Consider the following 23,137-nt stretch of genomic DNA (forward strand, 5'->3'; position numbering starts at 1 on the left):
TTTCAACTGCGCCATTCTAGACATCCTACTAATTGCATAGTGGCCCCTCATCTTTTTCTTATTTTCATTTAGACCCGAAGCTTTGTTATTTTCTAGAATATTCTCTTGATTTAGCCTCAAACTTCCGATTGTGCAATCTAAGCCTTATTATATGCAAATGTGTGTAAAAATGCAATATAAACATCTAAATGTTTGGATGGACAATGGTGGGAACATACAGCTTATGGGGACCAGAAATATCACTCGACGCGAATCAGCCCTGCATTCGGAACTAGAAGCACTGCGATGGGCAATGGAGAATATGCTTCAACACTCGACATGTCAGAGCTTTGAGACAGAGTGTAAGGACCTGATCGCAATGATAAAGAAACCTCATGCGTGGCTAAGCTTTGCAACGGAATTGGAGAGGATAGAGACGCTTCAAATATGCTTCTCGGACTTCAGCATCACTCATGTGCCAAGAGCGTGCAATCAGGTTTCAGATTTTTTAGCAAAAACTTCAAGATCCTTCCATAGGGAGTTATTTTTTATTGGTTGTTCTATTCCGGTCTGGTTACTCAGACCACCTCTAGCTTGAGTAATATAATGACCTTTCGACGTCAAAAAAAAAAAAAATCTAAATGTAATCTAAAATGACTTATATGAACAAAAATGAGATACTAAAAACCTATAAAAACATGAGATATCAACTCCCCCCAAACTTTTAGCATTGTCTCTTCATATTGTGTATCCCCTATATATTAATTGAGAAGCATTTGAAAAATTAGAACCTTAATTTTGTATTAATTAAAAAAAAACTCCAAATCCTAGGTGGCACTTTAAATGCCTTCTAAATTCCATTTCAAAGAATTCTAGAGCATCTAATATAAAGTATAGTTTAATCTAATGGTGTCACATTATTCCATAATTATATAACACTAGAGAACATTATATTAACCTAAAATATATGAAGTGTGTATTCTTTCCTTAAATAAAAGCTACGGAATTACCTAATATGATTTACATATATACGAGAATTAATGATTATGAATAATAAAGATTTGATAACAATTTTTGCATCCTTCTTCATTTTTGTTTAAATTTATATTATTAAAAAAACTTAAACAATCACATTAACCATATAATAAAAAAATTAGATTTTTTCTTATATGTTATATTTTGAATTTTTTAAAATGACTTTAAATTACAAAAATGAGAAAACCTTTATATGTTATATATTTTTTTAAACGACTTTAAAATACAAAAATGAGGACACCTTATATGTTATATTTTTCTTATATGTTAGAATTTTCTTATATGTTATATTTTAAATTTTTTTTTAAACGAATTTAAATTACAAAAATGTAAGTTTTCCTTAAGTATACGACTAAAAACATTAAAATGACATGTATCAATTCGATGGTTGATTTGAAAGTTTTAAAAATCATATGGAAGATAAAAGTTAAAATAATTCAACTGTGAAAACAATACTGTTCACTTTTTTCAAGAATGTGTTCGTTGGAAAAAATAAGGTTTTTATGTCATAATTTGTTTAATGTCCACTAGAGAACATTATATTAACCTAAAATATAAGAAGTGTGTATTCTTTCTTTAAATAAAAGTTACAGAATTACCTAATATGATTTACATATATATGACAATTAATGATTATGAATAATAAAGATTTGATAACAATTTTTGCATCCTTCTTCATTTTTTTTTAATTTTATATTATTAAAAAATAAACAATCACATTAACCATATAATAAAAAATTAGATTTTTTCTTATATGTTATATTTTGAATTTTTTAAAACAACTTTAAATTACAAAAATGTAAGTTTTCCTTAAGTATACGACTAAAAACATTAAAATGATATGTATCAGTTCGATGGTTGATTTGAAAGCTTTCAAAACCATATGTAAGTTAAAAGTCAAAATAATTCAACTGTGAAAACAATACTATTCACTTTTTCAAAATTGTGTTCGAGAAAAAAAATAAGGTTTTTATGTCATAGTTTGTTTAATGTCCACTAGAGAACATTATATTAACCTAAAATATAAGAAGTGTGTATTCGTTCCCTAAATAAAAGCTACGAAATTACCTAATATGATTTACATATATATGACAATTAATGATTATGAATAATAAAGATTTGATAACAATTTTTGCATCCTTCTTCATTTTGTTTAATTTTATATTATTAACAAAATAAACAATCACATTAACCATATAATAAAAAATTAGATTTTTTCTTATATGTAATATTTTGAATTTTTTAAAATGACTTTAAATTACAAAAATGAGGAAACTTTATATGTTATTTTTTTAAAAAAACGACTTTAAAATACAAAAAATAAGAACACCTTATATGTTAGATTTTTCTTATATGTTAGATTTTTTCTTAGATGTTATATTTTGATTTTTTTAAAACGACTTTAAATTACAAAAATGTAAGTTTTCCTTAAGTATACGACTAAAAACATTAAAATGACATGTATCATTTTGACGGTTGATTTGAAAGCTTTAAAAACCATATGGAAGATAAAAGTCAAAATAATTCAACTGTGAAAACAATACTGTTCACTTTTTTCAAGAATGTGTTCGATGGAAAAAATAAGATTTTTATGTCGTAATTTGTTTAATGTCCAATCCGATCAACCCATGATGTATTAATTATAGTTTTGTTTCATTATTTTTAATAAAAATTGATCTCATCCATCAGAAAAAAATTATATAATAACAACAAAAAATATTTTATATATATAAATAAAATGATCACATATATAAAAAAAACTATCGATAATATATACAAATAAACTCACCATGCGCAAGGCGCAGGTCTTATCCTAGTATGCAATTATAGGTGAAAATCTAGAGAACTGTCAAGCTATGAAGAATCAGAAAATAAAATCTTTAGCCTTTTTGGAGTGGATATGAATATGCATACCAATGGAATTAAGAAGAACAAAAAAGAATTAATTCATGGTTTTCTATATCAAGTAAATGTCATATTGTTTGGAAATGTCCGTATATATTTATTGTATGCTGTAGTTGTTGGAAGAACAAAGAAAATAATTTATTGTGCGTGTAGTAACGAAGCCTAAAATATTCGATTGAAAAAGAACAATTCTGTTCTCAAATATTAAAAAAAATCATATCCCCTATATATTATTTGAGAAGCATTACAACTTCTTTTTGTAGTCACGTGTCATCACTAGAATGATTCTTAGAATCATTAGAGAAATATGTTGGTCCGTCTAATTATATAATAAGCTTTTTATTAAACTAACAATAAATTCATCATTAATGTACTTTATTATTTCCTTAAATAAAATTTACGGAATTTCCTAATGTGGCAAAAGTATATATGGCAATTAATGATTTTGAATAATAAAGATTTGATAAAAAATAGTAAAAAATTTACGGAATTTCCTATCATATTTGTTTAATTTTAAGCTATTAAATAAATTAAATAACCACAATAACCATATAATAAAAATATAAATTTTTATGTATATGTTATATTTTGAATTTTTACAAACGGGTATAAATTACTAAAACTGTTAAAAGTCTTACATTCAAATTTTATGATCCATGGTTTAAAATTTTTGTTATGACAAAATACAAACGATTACAAAAATTATATAAGTAAAAAGTCTAATTTAATTAATTAATAAGATTAATATATATATCGTTTTAAATTAAACTATAAACCTTATAAAATACAATATTTTAGTTTCAAAATTTGCTTTGAACAATTTTTTTGAACGATCATTGACAACTTATTTTTTTTTTAATTATAAATTACTAAAACTATTAATCCCACAATGAAAATTTTGTTATCAGTAATTTAAATTTTTTACTATAAAAGATACAAATGATCAAAAAACTATATGAGTATAAATCAGTATTTAATAGACATTAATATTAAAAATATACTAAAATATATTATCTATGTTAGTATCATTTAAATTTAATAATATATCCTATCAAATAAAAAAAAAATTTGGATTAATACAATTGATTTATATGTTTGCACCAATTTAATTATATTTTTAATAGTTACTGACTTTTAATTATTTAATATATATTTATTATTTTATAATATGTAAAAATATTTAATACATAAAATAATTTATATATATAATGTTGATCCAAGGCGCGGATCTTAACCTAGTATTGATGTAAAGGAAAGTGATTTCTTATTTCTTAAGAACATGAACTGGTGTGGGTCCATTAAACTGGGGATACTCGCAAATTTTTAACTTTTTCGTGGAACATTAGAAGACCAAACAGAAAAGAATCTAACTTCCTCTTTCAAATCAAAAGTAAACTTTGGTGATGACACAGTACACAGTACACAGTACACAGTACACAGTACACAGTACACAGTACACACTACACACTACATGTACACTTCTAATGGCACACAAAGCACTGTCGTGTTTCTTATACGCTTCTTTACTATGGGCCTAGGGGGACTTTGTCCGTATCTGATAAATGCAAATTTATATACATAGAGAACTTAGGGCATGATCATTGAAGGGTCTTAGCAAAAGTTCACACAGTTTTCGACAAAAAAAATATTAAAATATTCCAATAGTGTTGAATCCGCATCGTGCGAGGTTGCTGGGAAGACCCCGTATCGTTACTGTTCTGCGGGCCCCACGCCACGTGGTGGCCCGCAATTAGACGAATATTAATTTTTTTTTTTAAATGAAACGAAAAAACGAAATTAAAATAATAATAATAGGAGCATTGGGAATCGAGAAGTGAGGTTCACCAATGCTGATGGTCTTATCACTCTTTAAGTCCGGCATCGATTATTAATTCTCTACTATATGTATATAAATATACATCATTCGTTTGAAATTGCTATTATATAAATATTAAAATATTTTATTTTTGAAAAATTGTAAAGTATGAAAATGTTATCTTTCTTACTCGTCTACTGAAAGAGTTGAGCATGCAAATTTTAAATATATAATGTATTTAGAAAATAATGATCAGTACCAAATGAGTAATGAGAAAAAGATCGATTTACATAGTCGTTAAATAAGTCTTTGAACCTTTCAGAATACCACACAAACTGTGGTCTTGCCCATATGGATTATTTCATCTTTTTTTTTGCAAATTACAAATGCATACGGTAAATAGAGCACAATTCTCGTAGTGAACCGAGGTCTCTTTTTTCTGTTTCCCATAATTTGCAAAGTCTTTGCTTGCTTCTCCTAACAACATGGGAAACCAGTGAATGTGCCTTCAAAGAAGATTATATTGACGTAAAAGAAGATGCCTTCTTATTTCTTCAGAGGAAAAAAGTTTGTCACCTACACGAAGTTTAATTACTCTAATATGGTATAAACCATCTAATGTATAACAATGTGTCCACAACTACACCACGTTTATGTTAGTACATGTTACATATACAAAGTAAATGATTATATAGTGGCAATATCACAAACAAGTTTAATTGATTTTAAGCTAAGTTAATGGGGTCAATCCGTAATATATTAAAGTTAAATCCGATTTACTAAATTCGATTCGATCCGACCCAACTCTTTTACACGAACCGCGAATTAAATCTCTTGTTTGGATCCCTAATTTGAAAATTAGGGTTCATAACAAAAAAAAAATCAATTTCAAAGAGATGCAATACAAATGTAATTTTCTTTAATAGGTGAAGGAGCGTAAGAACAAGTGGGAGTGCAAACTCAAAGCTGGGTTTATGCAAATCAAAGAGAAAAACATTATTTTCTCAGAAGTTGGACCAAGTTCTTGACAATGAGCATTTGACATTTCACTTTGCTCACATATGTTCTTTTTTTTTGGCAGACCAAATGAGATTTTACCTTCTAAGAGAAGCGTTATGTGAAGGTTCCTTCTCTCTTTCTCGCTAGACTTTCTAACTCTTAATGTACATAACATACATTTGGCTTTGTTCCAATATCTTCGTTGCAATGGAGTTAATAAAATGGAATTTGCAAATTTGGTTCTTGTGCAGCACTAGTTGGGACCATTTACAAGAAAGAACAGTCGAAAAAAAGCAAGGGTCTCCTTCTTAGCGGATAAGATAAAAGTAATAAAGACCATATGCATTGCATCTCTCTGAAATCAATATTTTTTTTTGTTATGAACCCTAATTTCGAATTGGGAATCCAAAGAAAAGACTTGAGTCGACACGAGTCGGGAGTTGGGTCAAGTCAAATTTAGTAAATCAGAGTTAATTTTAATAAATTACAGATTGACCCTATTAGCTTAGTTTAAAATCAATTAAACCCGATTGTGATGTTGCCACCATATAATCATTTACTTTGTATATGTAGCATGTATTAACATAAACGTGGTGTAATTGTTGCCGCATTCTCATACATTGGATGATTTTCACTATATTAGAGTAAATTTCATGTACCTCACAAACTTTTTTCCTTCTTCAGACTATAACAAACATTACAAGAGCAAACAAAAAAAATATAACTTCTTTTTTAACTCAGAAATAAACTTTGGTGATGTCATCTACTGGACTACTACTACGCACATCCTCTTTCATAAGCTAAGATGGTACACAAAAGCAGTCACGTGCTTATTTTATTTTTTTTTACCAATGGCTTCAGCTGCAAGAGGCTTCCTTTATTTTGTGATTTTTGGCAACGTTTCTTGTTATTTTGTGGGGTCCACACTGACTTTTTTTTGTTAAAAACTCTTCATAAAGACTTGGCATAAAGATGCTCTAACTGATTAAACCATAAACATGTTTCTTGTACGTTTCTCTACTATGGATGGGACTTTGTCCGTAATCACTGACGTAGTGCTGTTGGGCTCAAGTTGATGAAGCATGGGCTTCTAACTATAAGTACCAAATCGGCCACAAATTAATAAAAACTTGTGTAGTCTAATGGTAGAAACAACGTATATCATATCAAAAAGAGCTATGTTCGATTCTTCCCTGGTTCAAAAAACAGTTTTCAGCAATTTTTTCATCTTAACCTGTACCCTCAGTTACACTAGGACTGGTTCTGCACTGACGCTTATTGAACCGGCTACACACAAGACATACACGGAGGCCCGGTTGAGAGAACCATCACTGGCAGATGAAGGTGTTGATTACATAAATTCCCACAAAGCTGATCGTAAGAACTGGCTCGTTGTTCCACCACTATTTTTGGCTTCTTGATCGTACACTAATGGAAGGATTTTGTAGAGTTGGTCACCACACCTTAGCAAACTGATATTTACAGGCAAATCTTAATTATATATGTATAAAGTATAAACCATTTCCTATATAATTCATCTTTAGTCATATATACAAAAAATCGATATAATAGGTATAAAAATGTCAAAAATATAAGGGAATAAAAATGTCTGATAATATAAATAATTTTTTTAAGTTTCTAAAATTCGAAGCTGCATATAGACATTTTCTCAAAAGTCAAAACAGAACATTACAATATTAATAAGTAAGTTTCTAGAAATAGCAATCAAGACTTATGAGAAAAAATAAAGTGTCCGGTATTGAGGAAAAAGCTAGGCAATAAAAATTATGATCATAAAAATATGTTGATAAAAATATACATAGTATTTGTGAAGTTTCTAAAGAGATAATTTCGCTGACCGTCAATTAAAATTTGTTAAGATATCTGTCTCCGTTAGAGCATCTCCAAAAAGAAACTTTATTTTGAAGTTTTCAAAACTCTATATTTGAAGTTTCAATGTGTTCTTATCCAAAAGTAAAACTTCAAACCTAACTTCAAAATTATTTATATTTTACACTATGGTTCTCATATTTGTCATAGTTGATGTAAATTCATAAAACTTCTATAAATAACTAGTAAATATATATAAATATTACAAAAATATTAATTACAAAAATCTTACACTAAAATATAAAATTATAAATAAAAGTACATAATTAAATATTAAACTGCAAGCAAATAGTACATTATTTCATAAAATTATTTCCGTAATGCTCTCATATATGATCAACTAGTGCATTTCGAAGTAAGAAATGATTCTCTTTATTTTTTATTTGTAGATTACGAGCCAAAAATTGTTGAAATCGAATATCCTCATAATATACCCGCTGATAGTTTGATATCATCTAACGAAAAAATCCTTGATCTTTTAAACAAAAGTACAACAAACAGAAAAAAAGTCATGGGATGATTGAATTACGACAGCAAAATGAAGCAAAAAAATTAGCTTTTAAAGAAGTAAAAGAGGAAAATAAAATATTGCTAAAAAACTTAACTTCTATCGATGATGTTAATATTCGTGAATACATTCGATCTGAACAAGAAAGAATAGTACGAAAAAGGCGTCAAGAGCAACAACAACAATCATCTTCGGTTACACAAAATTTGTTTGGGCAATATTTTGGAGATTTGAGAGGTTTTGGAGCAAATTTACCAGACTATTAGTGTTGTTATAATATTTAAGCTTGAGTAATAATTATGTCTTCATGTGTCTTTTTAATAAGTTTTTATTATGGTTTTTTGTAATATTCTTGTTGTTTAATTCTAGTTTTAAAATATTATAAATCTTGTTTTAAATTTTTTATTTAATTTCATGTGTAAAACTTAAATTTATAAAACAAATTTGAATATTTATGAGATATAAAAGTTTTAAGGATTAAAACAATAAACAAAAAGATATTTAAAAATTATAAATATGATGTATAATTGTAATGACCAAAATGTAAATAAAAAGATGAAAAAGTTTTGAAAAGTGAAACTTTATATTTGGAATTTCACTCTTCAAAACTTCAAAGTTTATTTTTGGACAGCAAAAAATTTTATATCTGGAATTATAGAGTTTCTTTTAGAGATGCTCACGAGTAATGAAATTATTTTACAGAATCAATATTACTATATGTTTCTCAACGTAATTGGGTAACGTAAATGGTCCCGATAAACTGTGTAGTTGCCGACACATGAGCCACTTATTAGACAAAAGTGAATTATCAAATTTTTGGGAACTAGTCTGTGGCCACACATTCATTTTCGACCGTTTCCTCTCTGCATGTAACCCACTTGTCCAGCAAAGGAGAGAATTTTAAGAATATTGTGTAAAAGACAATTCTAATTTTTTTTTAAACAATGGTAAGTAAATGTGATTTACAGACGTTTAGGAACAGATTTGAAAATTAATCTCATTGTTACTATATACTCCGAAACAAGAACCGTGTGCTTTAAATGCCTCTTCAATATTCTATATCTACTTACCATTAATAAACATATCTCTCTTCATACAAAGTGATATTAAAAAATGGTATGTAAAAGTGATTTAGATGTTTAGGTAAAGATTTGAAAACTAATTTAATTCTTAACATATTCTTCGAAATAGAACCGTGTGCAATGCCTCTTCAATATAAATCTTCAATATTTTATATTTACTTACCATTAATAAACATAAATTTCTTTTATTAATGGTAACATTTGAATATTAGGTAAGAGATGAATGCATGACACGCGGAGAATTAACTAATTGTTAATAGAATATCTTAGAACATTAATTACCCCTTGACCTAATCTAATCCCTCACCTTTCTTCTTTATAAAACGCCCCACTTCTTCCCCACATATTTTTCCTAAGTATCAAAATATATTATGAAGCGTTTTCTTCAAACTTCCTCTCTTTTCATCCTCCTCTTTAGATTGTTTTGTTCATCATATCTCGTATTAGAGTTCTATCTTTTATCGTTCTCATCATGTTCTATAGAATATTATTCTTTAAATTCTCTGTCTTAGGTTATATCTGTGAATTTCAATCTTTTGTTTTAGTTTTGATGGAAAATCTCAGATCCAGTATTCTGGAAATTGGTTTGTTATTTATCGATCATGGATTAAGTGTTCCAGTGATTGGTTTATTATTAAACCTATATTTGATTCAAGCTTATAATGTTATAAGCTTACAAAATTATTGCTTTCGTGCTTTTAATTAAGTCTATAAATATGAGATATTCTTACCCTTTTTTTTTTTCTGAATCTTCCATCATTTTTAATGTAATTTAGCATTTCTTATTGACAATAGTATATAATTTAGATTTGTTTAGCTCAGTCTAACATTCGATTCAAATCTTATTTCGGTTTGTTATTTGCAGATACCGGATACAGGCCTTTAATTGCTTTAAAGCTTATAAAATGTGTTAATCTCATTCTGGAATCATAATTGTTTTAAAGCTTGCAAAATCTGTTAAGCTCGTTCTGAATTCAATCAAAACAATGAAAGGTATATTTGTAGATTTATAATGTCTGCATAGATTAACTATCTAATTTAGTATGAGATTTTTTGAATTTTTCTTAACATTAGTTTTTCATTTCAAAAATTAAAGTGAGAAACTAATGTATAGGGTAACATCTGATTTAGTATGCGATTTTAATGTCTATAGCATAGATTAACTTTCTCAATTAGTATGCGCTTTTGATATTTTTTTTCCCGTATTGTGCCGGTTGGTTCTTACTTAAATTGTTCTTATTATTTATTCCCATTTATTTTGCTCTCGCAAGTTTTGCCCTTTTCGTCTGGACCTCTCTTTCTAGGGTTACTTGATTCACTGAAGAGATATCTCCATTCTGCGTTTGAACAAAACAGTTGGATTGACTATCCTCCTGATGATTATTATGAAGATATGCAAGAGCTTGACGAGGATTCCGATTCTGATTATTATGATGCACAGCTTGTCCAGAATGATGACGAGAAAGATGACAATCACGATGAAGAGAATGATGCCTATATAATCCGTCCTGACGAAAGCCAGAAAGTTTATAGGTCTGTTGTTCTTAGCAATCGACTCACCGTTCTTATCATATCGGACTCTTCTGCTATGAGCTCAACTGCTTCTATGACTGTGAAGATTTGGGAGTATTGATGATCCTCCAGATATGATGGGGATTGCTCATTTGATTGAGCACATGCTGTTAAGGGGATCAACTGAAAATCCTGGAGAAAATAATGATGCGAGTTGTTTTTGTTTTATAAATATTTTCCAAGTTTATGCATTATTTTCATTGAATCCTTGTTTTTTTTTGTTTCAGTTTCGAAGTTTTGTGAAGATGAATGGTGGTCGAGTTTTTGCCGTCACAGATATGGAGCACTCGGGTTTCTCTTTTGAGATCGATACGCCATATTTTCAGGCTGGTTTGAAGAGGTTAGTTATTTGCTTTATTTAAGTTTCTTCATCGTTTAATTTCTATATTTGATTCTTCTTATTTTGTATTTTAGGTTTGCTAAAAGCTTCATTTCCCCTCTCATGGACGTTGAAGACTTAAAAAGCGAGATTAACACCATCAATCAAGGTACATTATAAATCTATTTTCAGTCATGTTTTTTTTTTTTTCCTTTTCATCAACTAATGCTTTAACTTTTTGTGTGTTTATATTTTACTAGAGTGGTTAGGTTGGAAATTTAGAGATGTTGCTCGTTTGGAACGGCTGTTTGCCCATACAACTCACGTGGATCACCCTTTTCATCGATTCACAACGGGCAACAAACGTTCTTTGTCAAATCATGAACCAAAAAGTGTTCGTGATGCTGCCGTGAAGCTATTTGTTAAGCACTTTGTAGCTTCTTGCATGAAGCTTGTCGTTATTGGTGCAGGTATAAACCTTTCTACTTGATTTTTTCTCTCTCTTTTGAACTATGTTATCTAACCGTTGTTTTTATTTTTATAGATCCTGTAGATAAACTTGAAAGATGTGTCAAGAAATACTTTTCAGAACTTACAAGAGGTCAACAGATTAACTTAGCATTTCCAGAGTATGATACACATCGGTGGAAGCATAGCTTGTGGAAGCATGGCGTTGCATATTTTCTTGAGTCCTTGGAGGGTTCTCAAACTATGAAGATTAGTTGGATCCTTCCTCCGGTGTCTAGGACACATGTTAATAAAAGGCCAGAGATGTTTATACTACGACTTTTGTGTGACGGTTAGTTTCTTTGAATCATTTTATTCTTTTTGGGACTTAACCAATTGAATAGTTTCTTAATGTTTTTTTTTTTTGGCAGAGAGTCAGGGTTCCCTTTCCTCTTTCTTCAAGTCGAAGCTATGGATAACATCCCTTCGTGTTTGGTCTGGTCATGAATCAAAGTTTTCTGAAGTTGAGAGTTCTTCCTATTGCTCTACATTGGCAGGTCAACTTTTTGTGATCTCCATGGATATCACAGACCGCGGCTGGTAACATGTATGTATATTGTTACCGTTAAATATGCATTTATTTCTTGCTTTTAACACACTTTTTTTGTTTAAATTAGCAGAAATATAATATGGTCTCGTATGTGTACCAGTACCTTAATCTTTTGAAATCTATGGATCCTCCTCAATCTCTTCCATCACTCATTCAAGAGTTCAGATCTTTAATGAGAATGAGGTTTCAGTGCTTGGATTTTGATAGCAACCAGCTTTGTGATCCTACCCAGTTTTCTCTGGCTCTTGCAGGTGTTTGTCAATAATTCAGAACTTTTCTTTTTTGTTGCTCGAATTTGTAATTCATCTTCTGATTTTGCTTCTTTTTTTTTCCAGTTAATATGCTCAAGTTTCCTGTTTCACATGCGATCTCTCTTGATTTTGGCTATGACTTTGGTGATTTCGAAGACATCAAGGAAATGCTTCGTAATTTCAGTACGAAAAATATGAGGATTGACTTTCTTTCAAAAGCTTTCACAGAAAAAGGAATTTTAGTCTGTTCACTTGTTTGATTGCTTATTTTGTTTACTGATTTTGTTTTTATATAAATTAGGGGAAAGAGAACCATTTTTCTCTTTCACATTCAAAGAAGAGAATGTTCCCCATTCATACTTGCAAAGATGGGAGATTCCTGAAGAAACAGATCCTGGTCTACACTTGCCATTCAGGAATGAATTGATGCCAACGACCTCTCTATTGGAGGTTCTTGAAGAGGAAATTGTGGGGAGTTCTTTTAAAAGCATTGCTGACAAATGTTTCTACAAAGAGAACAAGGGCGTATTGGCTAAAGCTTCGCTGAACATTTACTTGGATCCTGGTCAAGGAGTTATACCACACATGATAACCAGAATCTACTTCGAGATCATCAAAGATGAGCTTAGCTCTCTTTTATTTAAGGTAAACCTGTTTCTTCTTTTCCTCTTCTCTCTCTTTTTCTTGTTATAGTAACTGTTATATATGTTACTTAGGCCGAAGAAGGGTATATTTCCACTGAATTATCGATTGGAGATGACAACACCATTGTGTTGGAACTCTATGGCCATCCTCAAAGGTTTAAATACCTTGTTGCTTCAATCTGGGATAAATTTAAATCGTTTGAGCCAACTCCTGATTGCTTTAAGGTATCTTTTGAGCCTCACCAATATCGCTTTAATTTCAAAACCATTTTGTCTCATTTTTTTTTATCCTATTTCAGATTATCACTGAGAGAATGAAGAGAGATTTCTATGTTAATTCTCGTGATCTAATTCATCATGCACATTGGCTCTTATCTGAGGCTGTTATCCTAGTACCTTTCACCATGGAAGATAAATATGGAGTCATGAAGTATATTACTTTTGACAATCTCAGGCGCCTCCTACCTGCCCTGCGATCTGAGGTAAAAATGTGAAAGTATTTTTATCTTTTCAAGTTTGACACTTCATTTTTTTTTCTAAACATGATTTCATTTTTTTTTGCAGGCACGAGTTGTTGGTGTTTTTTCTGGAAGTGTGTCTAAAGAAGACTGCAAACAAATTACAAATTTGTTTCAACCCTTTGGAGATTTTAAAATCCAAAGGGAATTTGAGACTAAGAGAGCGTTACGTCAGGATTACTCTTATCAGGTGTTCGCCCACCCAAAAACTGAGACAGAAACAAATTCTTTGGCCAAGGTAAAATAATTTCCTATGTTGTTCGATTTTGTTATTATTTTACTTATGAATTGTGTGTCAACAGGTTTATTTCCAAATGGGGTGTGATGAAAAGTCTGATGTCTACAATGCTGAAAACGTGACGGTCTTTTTACATCTTCTAAAGGCTATGGTTACTGAGAAAGTATTTTTTAATCTGAGGTAAATTTGCTGATTTGTGTCTTGTTTTGATTTTCGGGTTTGCTAAGCTTATCTTAAAGGCTATGGTTACTATGTTTTCTATAGGCTAAAACAGGGGCTTGGTTATCGGGTTGGTTGTGATAGATATAACCAAGGATTCTACATCTATGTTGTGTCTCCTGACCATAATCCGAAAGATCTCCTGATAAAGATACATGCCTTTGTTGCAACCATTCCTGTCTATTTGGTAATTTTTATTTGAAATTCAAGTATTTTTTTATTGGTGAACCCTACTAATTTCTATCTCGAACTTGTTTGCAGGCTGGTGTTGATGATGAAACTTTTAAACGTTTTCAGGAGTGGAGTAAATTTCCCAGATGAGTCTGGTATGTCTTATGACTTGGTTGATGATGACAGGTAAATTTGCCACCTTAATTACTCTTTATTCATATAAAAGTTAATGATAAAATTTATACTAATTGTGTGTTTATTAAGCAGTGGCATAAATGGTTATAATGTAGCCGGGTTGATATTGGAACGTATGGAGAAAGACGATGTGGTTCATCTATATGATCGCTTTTTTGTCAAAATGCCTTCCATTGTTGAAATATGCATTGGAAGGACATTTGATTAGCTCCATTTTATGAAGCAAAATTTCATTTATGACATGTTGTGTCATCACCTTCTTTTAAGATTTTACTTAAAACTTCGCTGAAAACCATGTTTATGTTTTCCTTATGCTATCACTTGTTGAATAATCATGATATTTGTTTTCTTTTTGTTATAAGAACGTAATGTTAAGGAACCATGGTTCTATTTGGGATTTGGTCGTTGTCTTTTTCGTTATGAGCTCATGTAGCCTAAGACCATCTCCAACGATAGATTCACTGTTAGAGTTCTAAATCAATTTTTAAGTGAAAATAATTAAATTAAAAAATTTAGATACTCATTTAATTTTAGCCACTCCAATGGTATAACCAATTAAAAGTTCTAAATTTCAAAATCTTGAAAATTTATAATAAGAGATTTGATTACTTGCATCACATTCTATCATAAAAAAAACTTATAATTATTGAATTACATAAAATTTAAAATTAACTTGACATAAAAACATATAACATATACAAAGAACATTTTTTTTAAAAAAATACTATCTCTCACAAAATGACACATCATTTAGAAATAGATTCAAAACCTCCAATTGTAGAACCATATCTATCTATATTATGTCTTTTTGATTTAAATTTAATCACATAAATACTTAGATACATCATTTAGAAGCGTCTTAGATACTCTTTTGGACATGCTCTAATAGATTAGATTTCTTTTGTTAATGCAAATATTTTGTTAATATTTTCACGACACATATAATAGACGTGCAACTTTGTGAAAGTGAGACGTAATCCAATAGTTAAATGAGTCTAAATTCATCCAAGGTGATGACCAGACCTATCTCTCTAAGTTCGGTCTCATTCTAAATTCACTTTGTATATAAATGTATATTTTCTACGCCTTGTTTTGAACCGTATAATATTCCATTGCTTCTTGAAAAGCTTTCTTCTTCTCTACCAGTTGCAAAGGTTTTTCCAACATGTAAATTTTTATTGTGATATATCTGTAGCTTATATGCAACTCTGGCTTTTGAACAATTATAGTTATTTTTGTTCTACTAAAATCCCCCAAGGTTAGTTCTTTGAAATGTTTATAAGATTGCGCTATTGATATTAAGCAAACAGAATAAAGAAGCACTATATCATGGAGGTCTTTTTGATGGCTTTTGGATAGGATCATAATTTACGTTTCGTCATCAAATTAGGCTTATTTGGTCCAGCCTTACAATTATTTTTTCCTAAACAACTGTATTAAACTTAGGAGTGTTAAATCCGGATATCGGTTCGGTTTCGGTTCGGTTTCTCGGTATTTCGGTTAGTAAAATATAACTACCATTCTAAATCCATATTTAATTTGGTTCGGTTCGGTTTATATACCGCCGGTTTTCGGTTTATTCAGTTTTATACCAAAACATAATTATTTAGTTTGAGATGATATTATATAAATTTCAGAGTCATATTGTCATCCAGTTATTTACTAAAAAAATATTATATTTTCAAATTAAAAAAAACGCTTATACCTTCGGATGAAATAATCAAATCTAGAATTAAAATCAAAGCTTGGAATTTTGAAAATAAAAATAAGAAAAAAGAGAATAATGAAAGAAAAGTTTTTTCATTCTTCCATATTTGGTGTTCATCAAAGTTATGCTTCTTCGAGTGAAACAATTTGTTCGTTTATAAATAAGAAAAAAGTTGTGAAGAATTTTTTCTAGTTATTATCCATCAAATTTATAACCTTCAGTTCAATTTAATCAATGCTAAAAGAAAGCAAAATGATTAAAAAAAGAAGATTAAGAAAATAATAAGCCTCGGTTGCGATGAATTTTTCTTTAATTATATTTTTCTTTAATTATATTTTAAGTGTTTTTCAAATTAGGATTCTTTATTACTATAAAAAATATGGTAATAATTATTAACAAAAGAATAACTTATATAACAAATAGATTTTCATGTGACGTTATAAAATATGTACATATTTACATGTTTCTACTTTTTATCGGTTTTGTTCGGTTTATTCGGTTTAATCAGTTATAAACCAAACCATATCCAAATCCTACGGTTTTTATAAAATCATATCAATTCGGTTTATATGGTATCTACCAAAACTACACCATATTGTCTATTTCGGTTCGGTTTTACCATATTGGACAGACCTAAACTTCTATAGATAAAGCATAAATGGCAACACCGATCAGTATACTCGTTTTATAACTATAACTTAGTATATGAGCTCAAAGATTTTAGAAAAAAAACTACAATTTTGATGCATGTAAAATATATAGATAGTATGATTAAATGCGATGAGTTGTGTGGATAGAGTGTAATATCATTGGAAGGTTGGAAACAAGGAGACGCATTCTTGCATCAAAGACACGCTACGTTGCCAATTTAATCAACATATTATTGCAACACATTAATCCTATACAATAATATGTGTGAGAATGGCTTTATATGAAGAGATGTGCATGCATATACGAGCATATGAACAGGGGAATGTATATAAACAGATATTGTTAGTTGGCAGTGGCTCGGTAAGCAAACCGCAAACCTTTTTATCCTGAAACTATCTTTTTCATTTTCGTTATTTTGTGATTCACATATATCATATCTTAAATTTATTTCAGATATATAGATATTACCATTCATCATAAATGCTATTGTTTTTGTATGGATAAAGATGAACTCTATATCCACCACATCTAGTCAGATCTATATCGCTGCATATCATGTAACGTGCATCAATCAAAAAGTCATGTTGAGTTTCGAACTATTAACTTTTATGTGTAACCACCGATTGAATTATCAAATTTGAGAAAGATTAGCCTCGTCAAAACATAGTTTTATATATGGCCATATATGTATTGTGTGGTTAGATCTATTCAAAATGTTTTTTACTCGTTAGTACAAGTCTTCATATAATATTCTGGCCAGTCTGAAACTATGTTTATGATGAACTAGATACGAATCCGTCTTGGGTACTATTTTCTGAACGAAAATGATTTGTTTGGGTCGATTAGCACGAATTGACGTGGTTGCGATACTGACATGGCAAATAAATGTCATAATCAATAACGGACAATGTTTTTAAACCCGATCCAGACATTAAACCGGACGATTTACCGGGTCACTGGGTCGACCGCGGATGAACTGCGGATTAATAAATGAATTAATTTTATTATATAATAATATATTAGCTATAAATATATAAAAACTAAAGTTTAATATTTTTAAATGTTTTTAAAACATAAAATAATAGTTTGGATATGTATATATTTTATGTTTAAAAAGTATTTAAAAATACTTAATTTTAGTTTTTATATTTTTATTTTCATTTGACATAAAAAATATCAAAACATTATTTAGACTATTTAAAAATTTGTGTAACAAAGTAAAAGTTATGACTTCTAAAAAATCAAGATATAATATTCATAAATATTTAAATAAGTGAATATAATCATTCAGTCTTTAAGCTTTTAAAAGAAAACAAATATATTTTGAATGAAGAAAATCAAAATAGAGATGAAGATCTTAAAAAGTTGAAACTTGAGATTGAAAATCTTAATGTCTAATGTGAATAATAAATAAAACTTCAAATTCAAAATAAACCAAAAATAAAAGATCATTATAATAAATTGTCAATAACAGAAATAAATTAACATCAAATCACATCAGCTAATTTTGATTCTCTCTACCATTGTGCATTTCATTTTTTTCTCGTGGCATAATGAAATCTTCATCAAAATCTAATAAAAATATAAATTGAAAAAGGAAAACCTAACTTTTTATCTAAAAACTAAAAAAAAAAGTAAAAGTTATTTATTGGTTTAACCGGTGGTTCAACCGGTATCAGGATCTGGGTTTTAATGGTTTTTTGCGGCTTTTTGCGGGTTTTAAATATTGGGTTTTTCACAAAATCCAAACCAGATTTTTTCTGGATTACCGGATTTATCCGTTCAACCGCGGGTCCGCGTCGGGTTTCAAAACACCGATTACAGAGAAGGAATCTAACAGAAACAGACCCATCGAATCATATGAATTCTCTTTTATTTTATTTTATTAGATTTTATAGTATTCAAAAAATTATAATATAATTGATAAAAGTATGAAAAAACAGCCACTCACGGCACCCAATAACCAATTTAGACAGGAAAATCACATTTTAAACACCGAAAGCATAATTTTTTAACACTTTAAACATTGGAGTTTTTTGACTATTACTTTAAATCTTCAAAGTTACATTTTTATCATAATAAACCTTCAGAGACGTTTTCTTGTTCATAGACGACCGATACTATTTATTTTATAAGTCAAAATGATAACGTGTCGGTTTCTTTTTTTTTAAATAAAAAAATAAAAATACAAAAAATACAAAAAAAATTGAATGAGATTGGAAAAAAATTGTTAAAAAATCAAAACAAAATTAAAAAAATCTAAAAAATTCAAAAAAATTACAACTAAAATTTCAAACTTGAAAATAAAATAAAATAATAAAAATTCTAAAAATTCTAAAATAAGATCTAAAATTAAAATGTCAAATTTTAAAAAGAAAATAAAATTTTAAAAATCCTAAAAATTCTAAAATAAGCTCTAAAATTAAAACTTCAAACTTAAACCGAGCAACAAGTTAACCAAAATTCTGAACCGAACTAACCAAAATCCGAACCGAAATGACCCAACTTAAATGAAATTTTCAAAATTTATTCAATTTAAACCGCAAAACTTAACCGAAAACGAACCAAATTTCTTTTTGGTTCACTTCGCCGAAATTTCAGACCGGCCCGAACTAACGTAGAGACAAAACCCGCAAGCCTAATTGGTATATATACCTGTGGGATGTTGTTAAACCGTAGGGTGTGGTCAGATAAAGTTGATCCTGGAAACACATCTCCACCAATAGCAATCCCTATTAACAACATCAAAACAAAACAGTCTCACTAATCTTTCTCATTGGTAGATTACTTCACATTTTCATAAAACTCACCTTTATAGATTCCATCAGTCACACCAGCAACAGTATTGTACATTTCATTAGACATTCCACCCTGCAGGAAAAGAAGTGATGGATATAAACTTACATGACATACATTGTTTACATGACATACATTGCAGTAAGCATTATAAAGTTCTGAAAGATAATCACATACAGATTTGGAGACAAAACCAACAGATCTAGGTCTGTACAGCTTGCACTGAATAATATTATCAATTGTTCCTGCAGTGTCACCAATCTTAAAGGCTCCGGCTTGAATACCACCAACAGTGGCTGGTCCAATAACAACCTGTTACAAACTAATCAGTCTCAGAAGATATAAAAAAATGAAGTTAATCACTAACCACAACACACACCTTGTTGTTTGTACGAGCATAAGCAATCAAGTGCTTGGTGTCAGATTCTGGAACACCTTCCGCTATTATAACCACAACTTTGATAGTTGGTTGCTTTAAAGCAGCCATAGATGAAGCAGCAGCACTATAGATTACAAGAAGAACAAAACCAATCAACAAAAGTATCACAAAGAGACAATGGTAAGTTTTGTTAATACAAACCTCCTAAAAGATGCGAAGTTGATGAATACATCTGCGGTTGGATGAGCAGCACAGGCAGCCTCAATGCTGTTGTATAAACAAAAACAAGTTCAAAAACATATAGTAAAGTTTCCCTCAGATTCTATATAATACTTACGCGGCATGGACAGGGATAGCGATCTCCTCCTGTCCGAAGAAGAGCTTCTGAAACCCTTCAGAGCCAGGGTTGATGATTCCAGCAACAGAAGGCGTTTCACGTCCTGTACAAGCAAATCATCTCAAAAACTCATATTGATCCAAACCAAACCACTGTAAAGTTTGTCAATGTACCACAGAGGAAATCAGAAATCGAGCATTCGTTAAACATGGAGCTGCTTATAGTTGTAGAACAGAGCTTGTGTGGTCCGAGAAAACAGTTGTCCCGTTGCCATTTTTGGGAAGAGCTCAAAAAGTAACGTATACATATTGTATTTTAAAATTGATATATATATATATATATATATATATATATATATTAAATTTAAATAATAGTAACGTATAAATATTGTATTTTAAAATTGATATATATATATATATATTAAATGATGTTTTCTACTCACATAGTTTTTGATCATTTGTGTTTATAAAAAAAAATTAATCACTGATAACAAAAAATTTATTGTGGGATTAATGGTTTTAGTAATTTATAATTTTAATAATTTATAATTTTAGTAATTTATAATTGTTTAAGAAAACCAAAATATAACATAAACAGAAAAATTTAAATTTTTATTTTATAGTAAATATAGTTGTTTAATTTATTTTGCTGATTTAAAATTAAACAAATATGATAGAGGATACACAAATTTTTATTAGTTTTAACTATTCAAAATTTTCATATATACTTTAATTACATTAGGCAATTCATATGTTTATATACGAGAAGAAGATAATATGCTGTTTTGAAAGAAAGAAAAAACTCATTTTAATTGAATGATTGCATATATGTCATTTTGGTTATGTATTTGTAAATGCAAAAAAACTGTAACGATATTTTTTTTTGCAGGGATCAATAGGAACAACAATTTGGTACACCTTTGATTAAAACTTGTGTATAAATCATCATTTTAAACTTCTCTTTTCTGAAACATGATTTTCTTAAGATAAAATGAATCGGCTATAGAATGAACTATCAATTTATCTTTAACGCTCATGTTGCTGCATGTCAATCAACGAATGCTACTTCTTCTTCAAGAATACATCCTTAGTTAATCAAAAACAATTACGTTTAAATAATCCAAAACAATTACAAGTTAGAAAATAGTTTCTTGTATATTGTGTTCATCAAAAGATCAGTACATAGTTGGTTGTATTAGCTAGACCGTAAGTATAATATAATCCAAGAAACAAAACAAGCGTAGTTCAAGTTGGTGGGTCAATTATTATTATTATATATTGACCAATGTCTAAAATGTTCAAAAAAAAGTTGAAGTAAAGAGACCAATAATCAATAACAATCCGGAAAGAGAAGTGTGGGCAACATGACTAGATGCTCAATGACTATTATTTGGTGGAGAGTAGGCAGACACCCGTGACAATCCGGAAAGAGAAGTTTGTGTGTAGTCCGATCAGTAATATACATATTTTTTAATTTGTTATTCGGTGGAAAATGGCTGATAAAATAAGAGTATTGAATTTAAAGTCATTTGTAACTTGTAAGATTTATAATGGTCTGCAAAAAAGTGGTTACTGGAGGATATTTATCCTTAAAAGTTAAATAAACCACATGAGTACATGACAATGACAGTATTCTTTGATTAAAACGTGAATATTACTAACATAAGAATCATAGTCTAAATGATGCCCTTACTACGCGAGGAGGCGTGCCTACAGTGTATTGAAAAAGACACTCGCCTTAGACTTCCGATTAATATGTCTTTCTTTAGGATCCCAAAATTTTAAAAAATTTATAGTCTATTGATTTACATTTATTTAAATAAAAAACATTTCTACGAAAACTGACTAATTCAACTTCTGAATTCATATATTTTTTTCTATATGACGTAATATAACATATTTACGTAATAAACTTATTCTTTTACGGTGTTAGACTTGCGTATTTGGTGAAAAAGATACATCATATTAGAAAATTGTTTTCATTACCGTTGTAAATAATTTTATCTTTATAACTTACCTCGGGCCCCTAAAACTCTTCTCACGGCACTGACTACGTATCTATGAAAATTATCTTTTCAAAAAAAGAAGAAGATAACGATGAAAGTGATCTATTAGCATTTTGGTAGTAAATAAACCTGGTATTTTAATCCAAAAAATAAAAATAAACCTGGTATACATATGTCGTAAATTTTACAAAGATGTGAAAATACTATGAGTTACGATATACCAATATACCATTGCCTTAGCGATTATAGTGTTGTATTGGCTGTAGCAGTAAGCCAGTAACTAATAGCTTGACTGCGGTGGCAGACGGATCCAAGCATGCATGGACATGACTGTACATACATACAGTGGATGTTCAGATAGAAGATTAAAACAGATCAGGAAAAAAAAAATTAAATCTTCAGGTTCTAGAGGCAACTTCATTTACATAATTTGTTTTCTTTTTTAATTATAAAAGTAAAACATTAAGTAAATAATCAAATAATTTTCGGTTTATGTGTATATATATGAACTTCAGCCATAAATTTTTATTTGCAATCGAGCATGTTCTTTCTGACGAATGTGATATCTTTAAGCTACGATGACATTATAGTGGGATATTATGAAGTTACAATTCTATAATCAAATCGAGTATTGTTCTAGCTAGTATATGGTCACGGAGTAAGCGTAGAAATTATGTTGAAGACAGAAAAAACTAATGAATTGATGCTTTAAAAAGAACGATAACAAACCATTAAATATTTATTTTTATATTATTTTACCAATAATAAAAGAAAAGTCTGAGATGTAAAATCTCTTTTCCGTAACCTGACCAACTTGATTGTTTCTAGAGAAAATTTGGGAAAATACATTTATATGAGATTCA

General features: G+C 29.4%; 1 protein-coding gene, 1 long non-coding RNA gene and 1 pseudogene across 2 annotated transcripts; 2 read left to right on the forward strand and 1 right to left on the reverse strand.

Moving 5' to 3' along the window:
* The first annotated feature begins 10,403 nt into the window (after positions 1–10,403).
* LOC106382506 lies at positions 10,404–14,795 on the forward strand (annotated as a pseudogene).
* A 1,841-nt stretch (positions 14,796–16,636) lies between these two features.
* Positions 16,637–20,549, reverse strand: LOC106380257 (ATP-citrate synthase beta chain protein 2-like). Its single transcript, XM_022707433.2, has 7 exons — positions 20,443–20,549; positions 20,270–20,372; positions 20,134–20,199; positions 19,933–20,056; positions 19,731–19,865; positions 19,568–19,628; positions 16,637–19,489 (listed from the first exon to the last, which is right to left on the reverse strand). Exons 1-7 carry the CDS (start codon positions 20,477–20,479, stop codon positions 19,293–19,295), a joined length of 723 nt encoding a protein of 240 aa, XP_022563154.1. The 5' UTR covers positions 20,480–20,549; the 3' UTR covers positions 16,637–19,292.
* Positions 20,450–21,345, forward strand: LOC125582546. Its single transcript, XR_007320003.1, has 2 exons — positions 20,450–20,563; positions 21,158–21,345. It is a non-coding gene; the product is annotated as an uncharacterized LOC125582546 (long non-coding RNA).
* Positions 21,346–23,137: the final 1,792 nt, after the last annotated feature.

Source organism: Brassica napus, chromosome C2 (assembly GCF_020379485.1).
Source record: "Brassica napus cultivar Da-Ae chromosome C2, Da-Ae, whole genome shotgun sequence".
NCBI lineage: Eukaryota > Viridiplantae > Streptophyta > Magnoliopsida > Brassicales > Brassicaceae > Brassica > Brassica napus.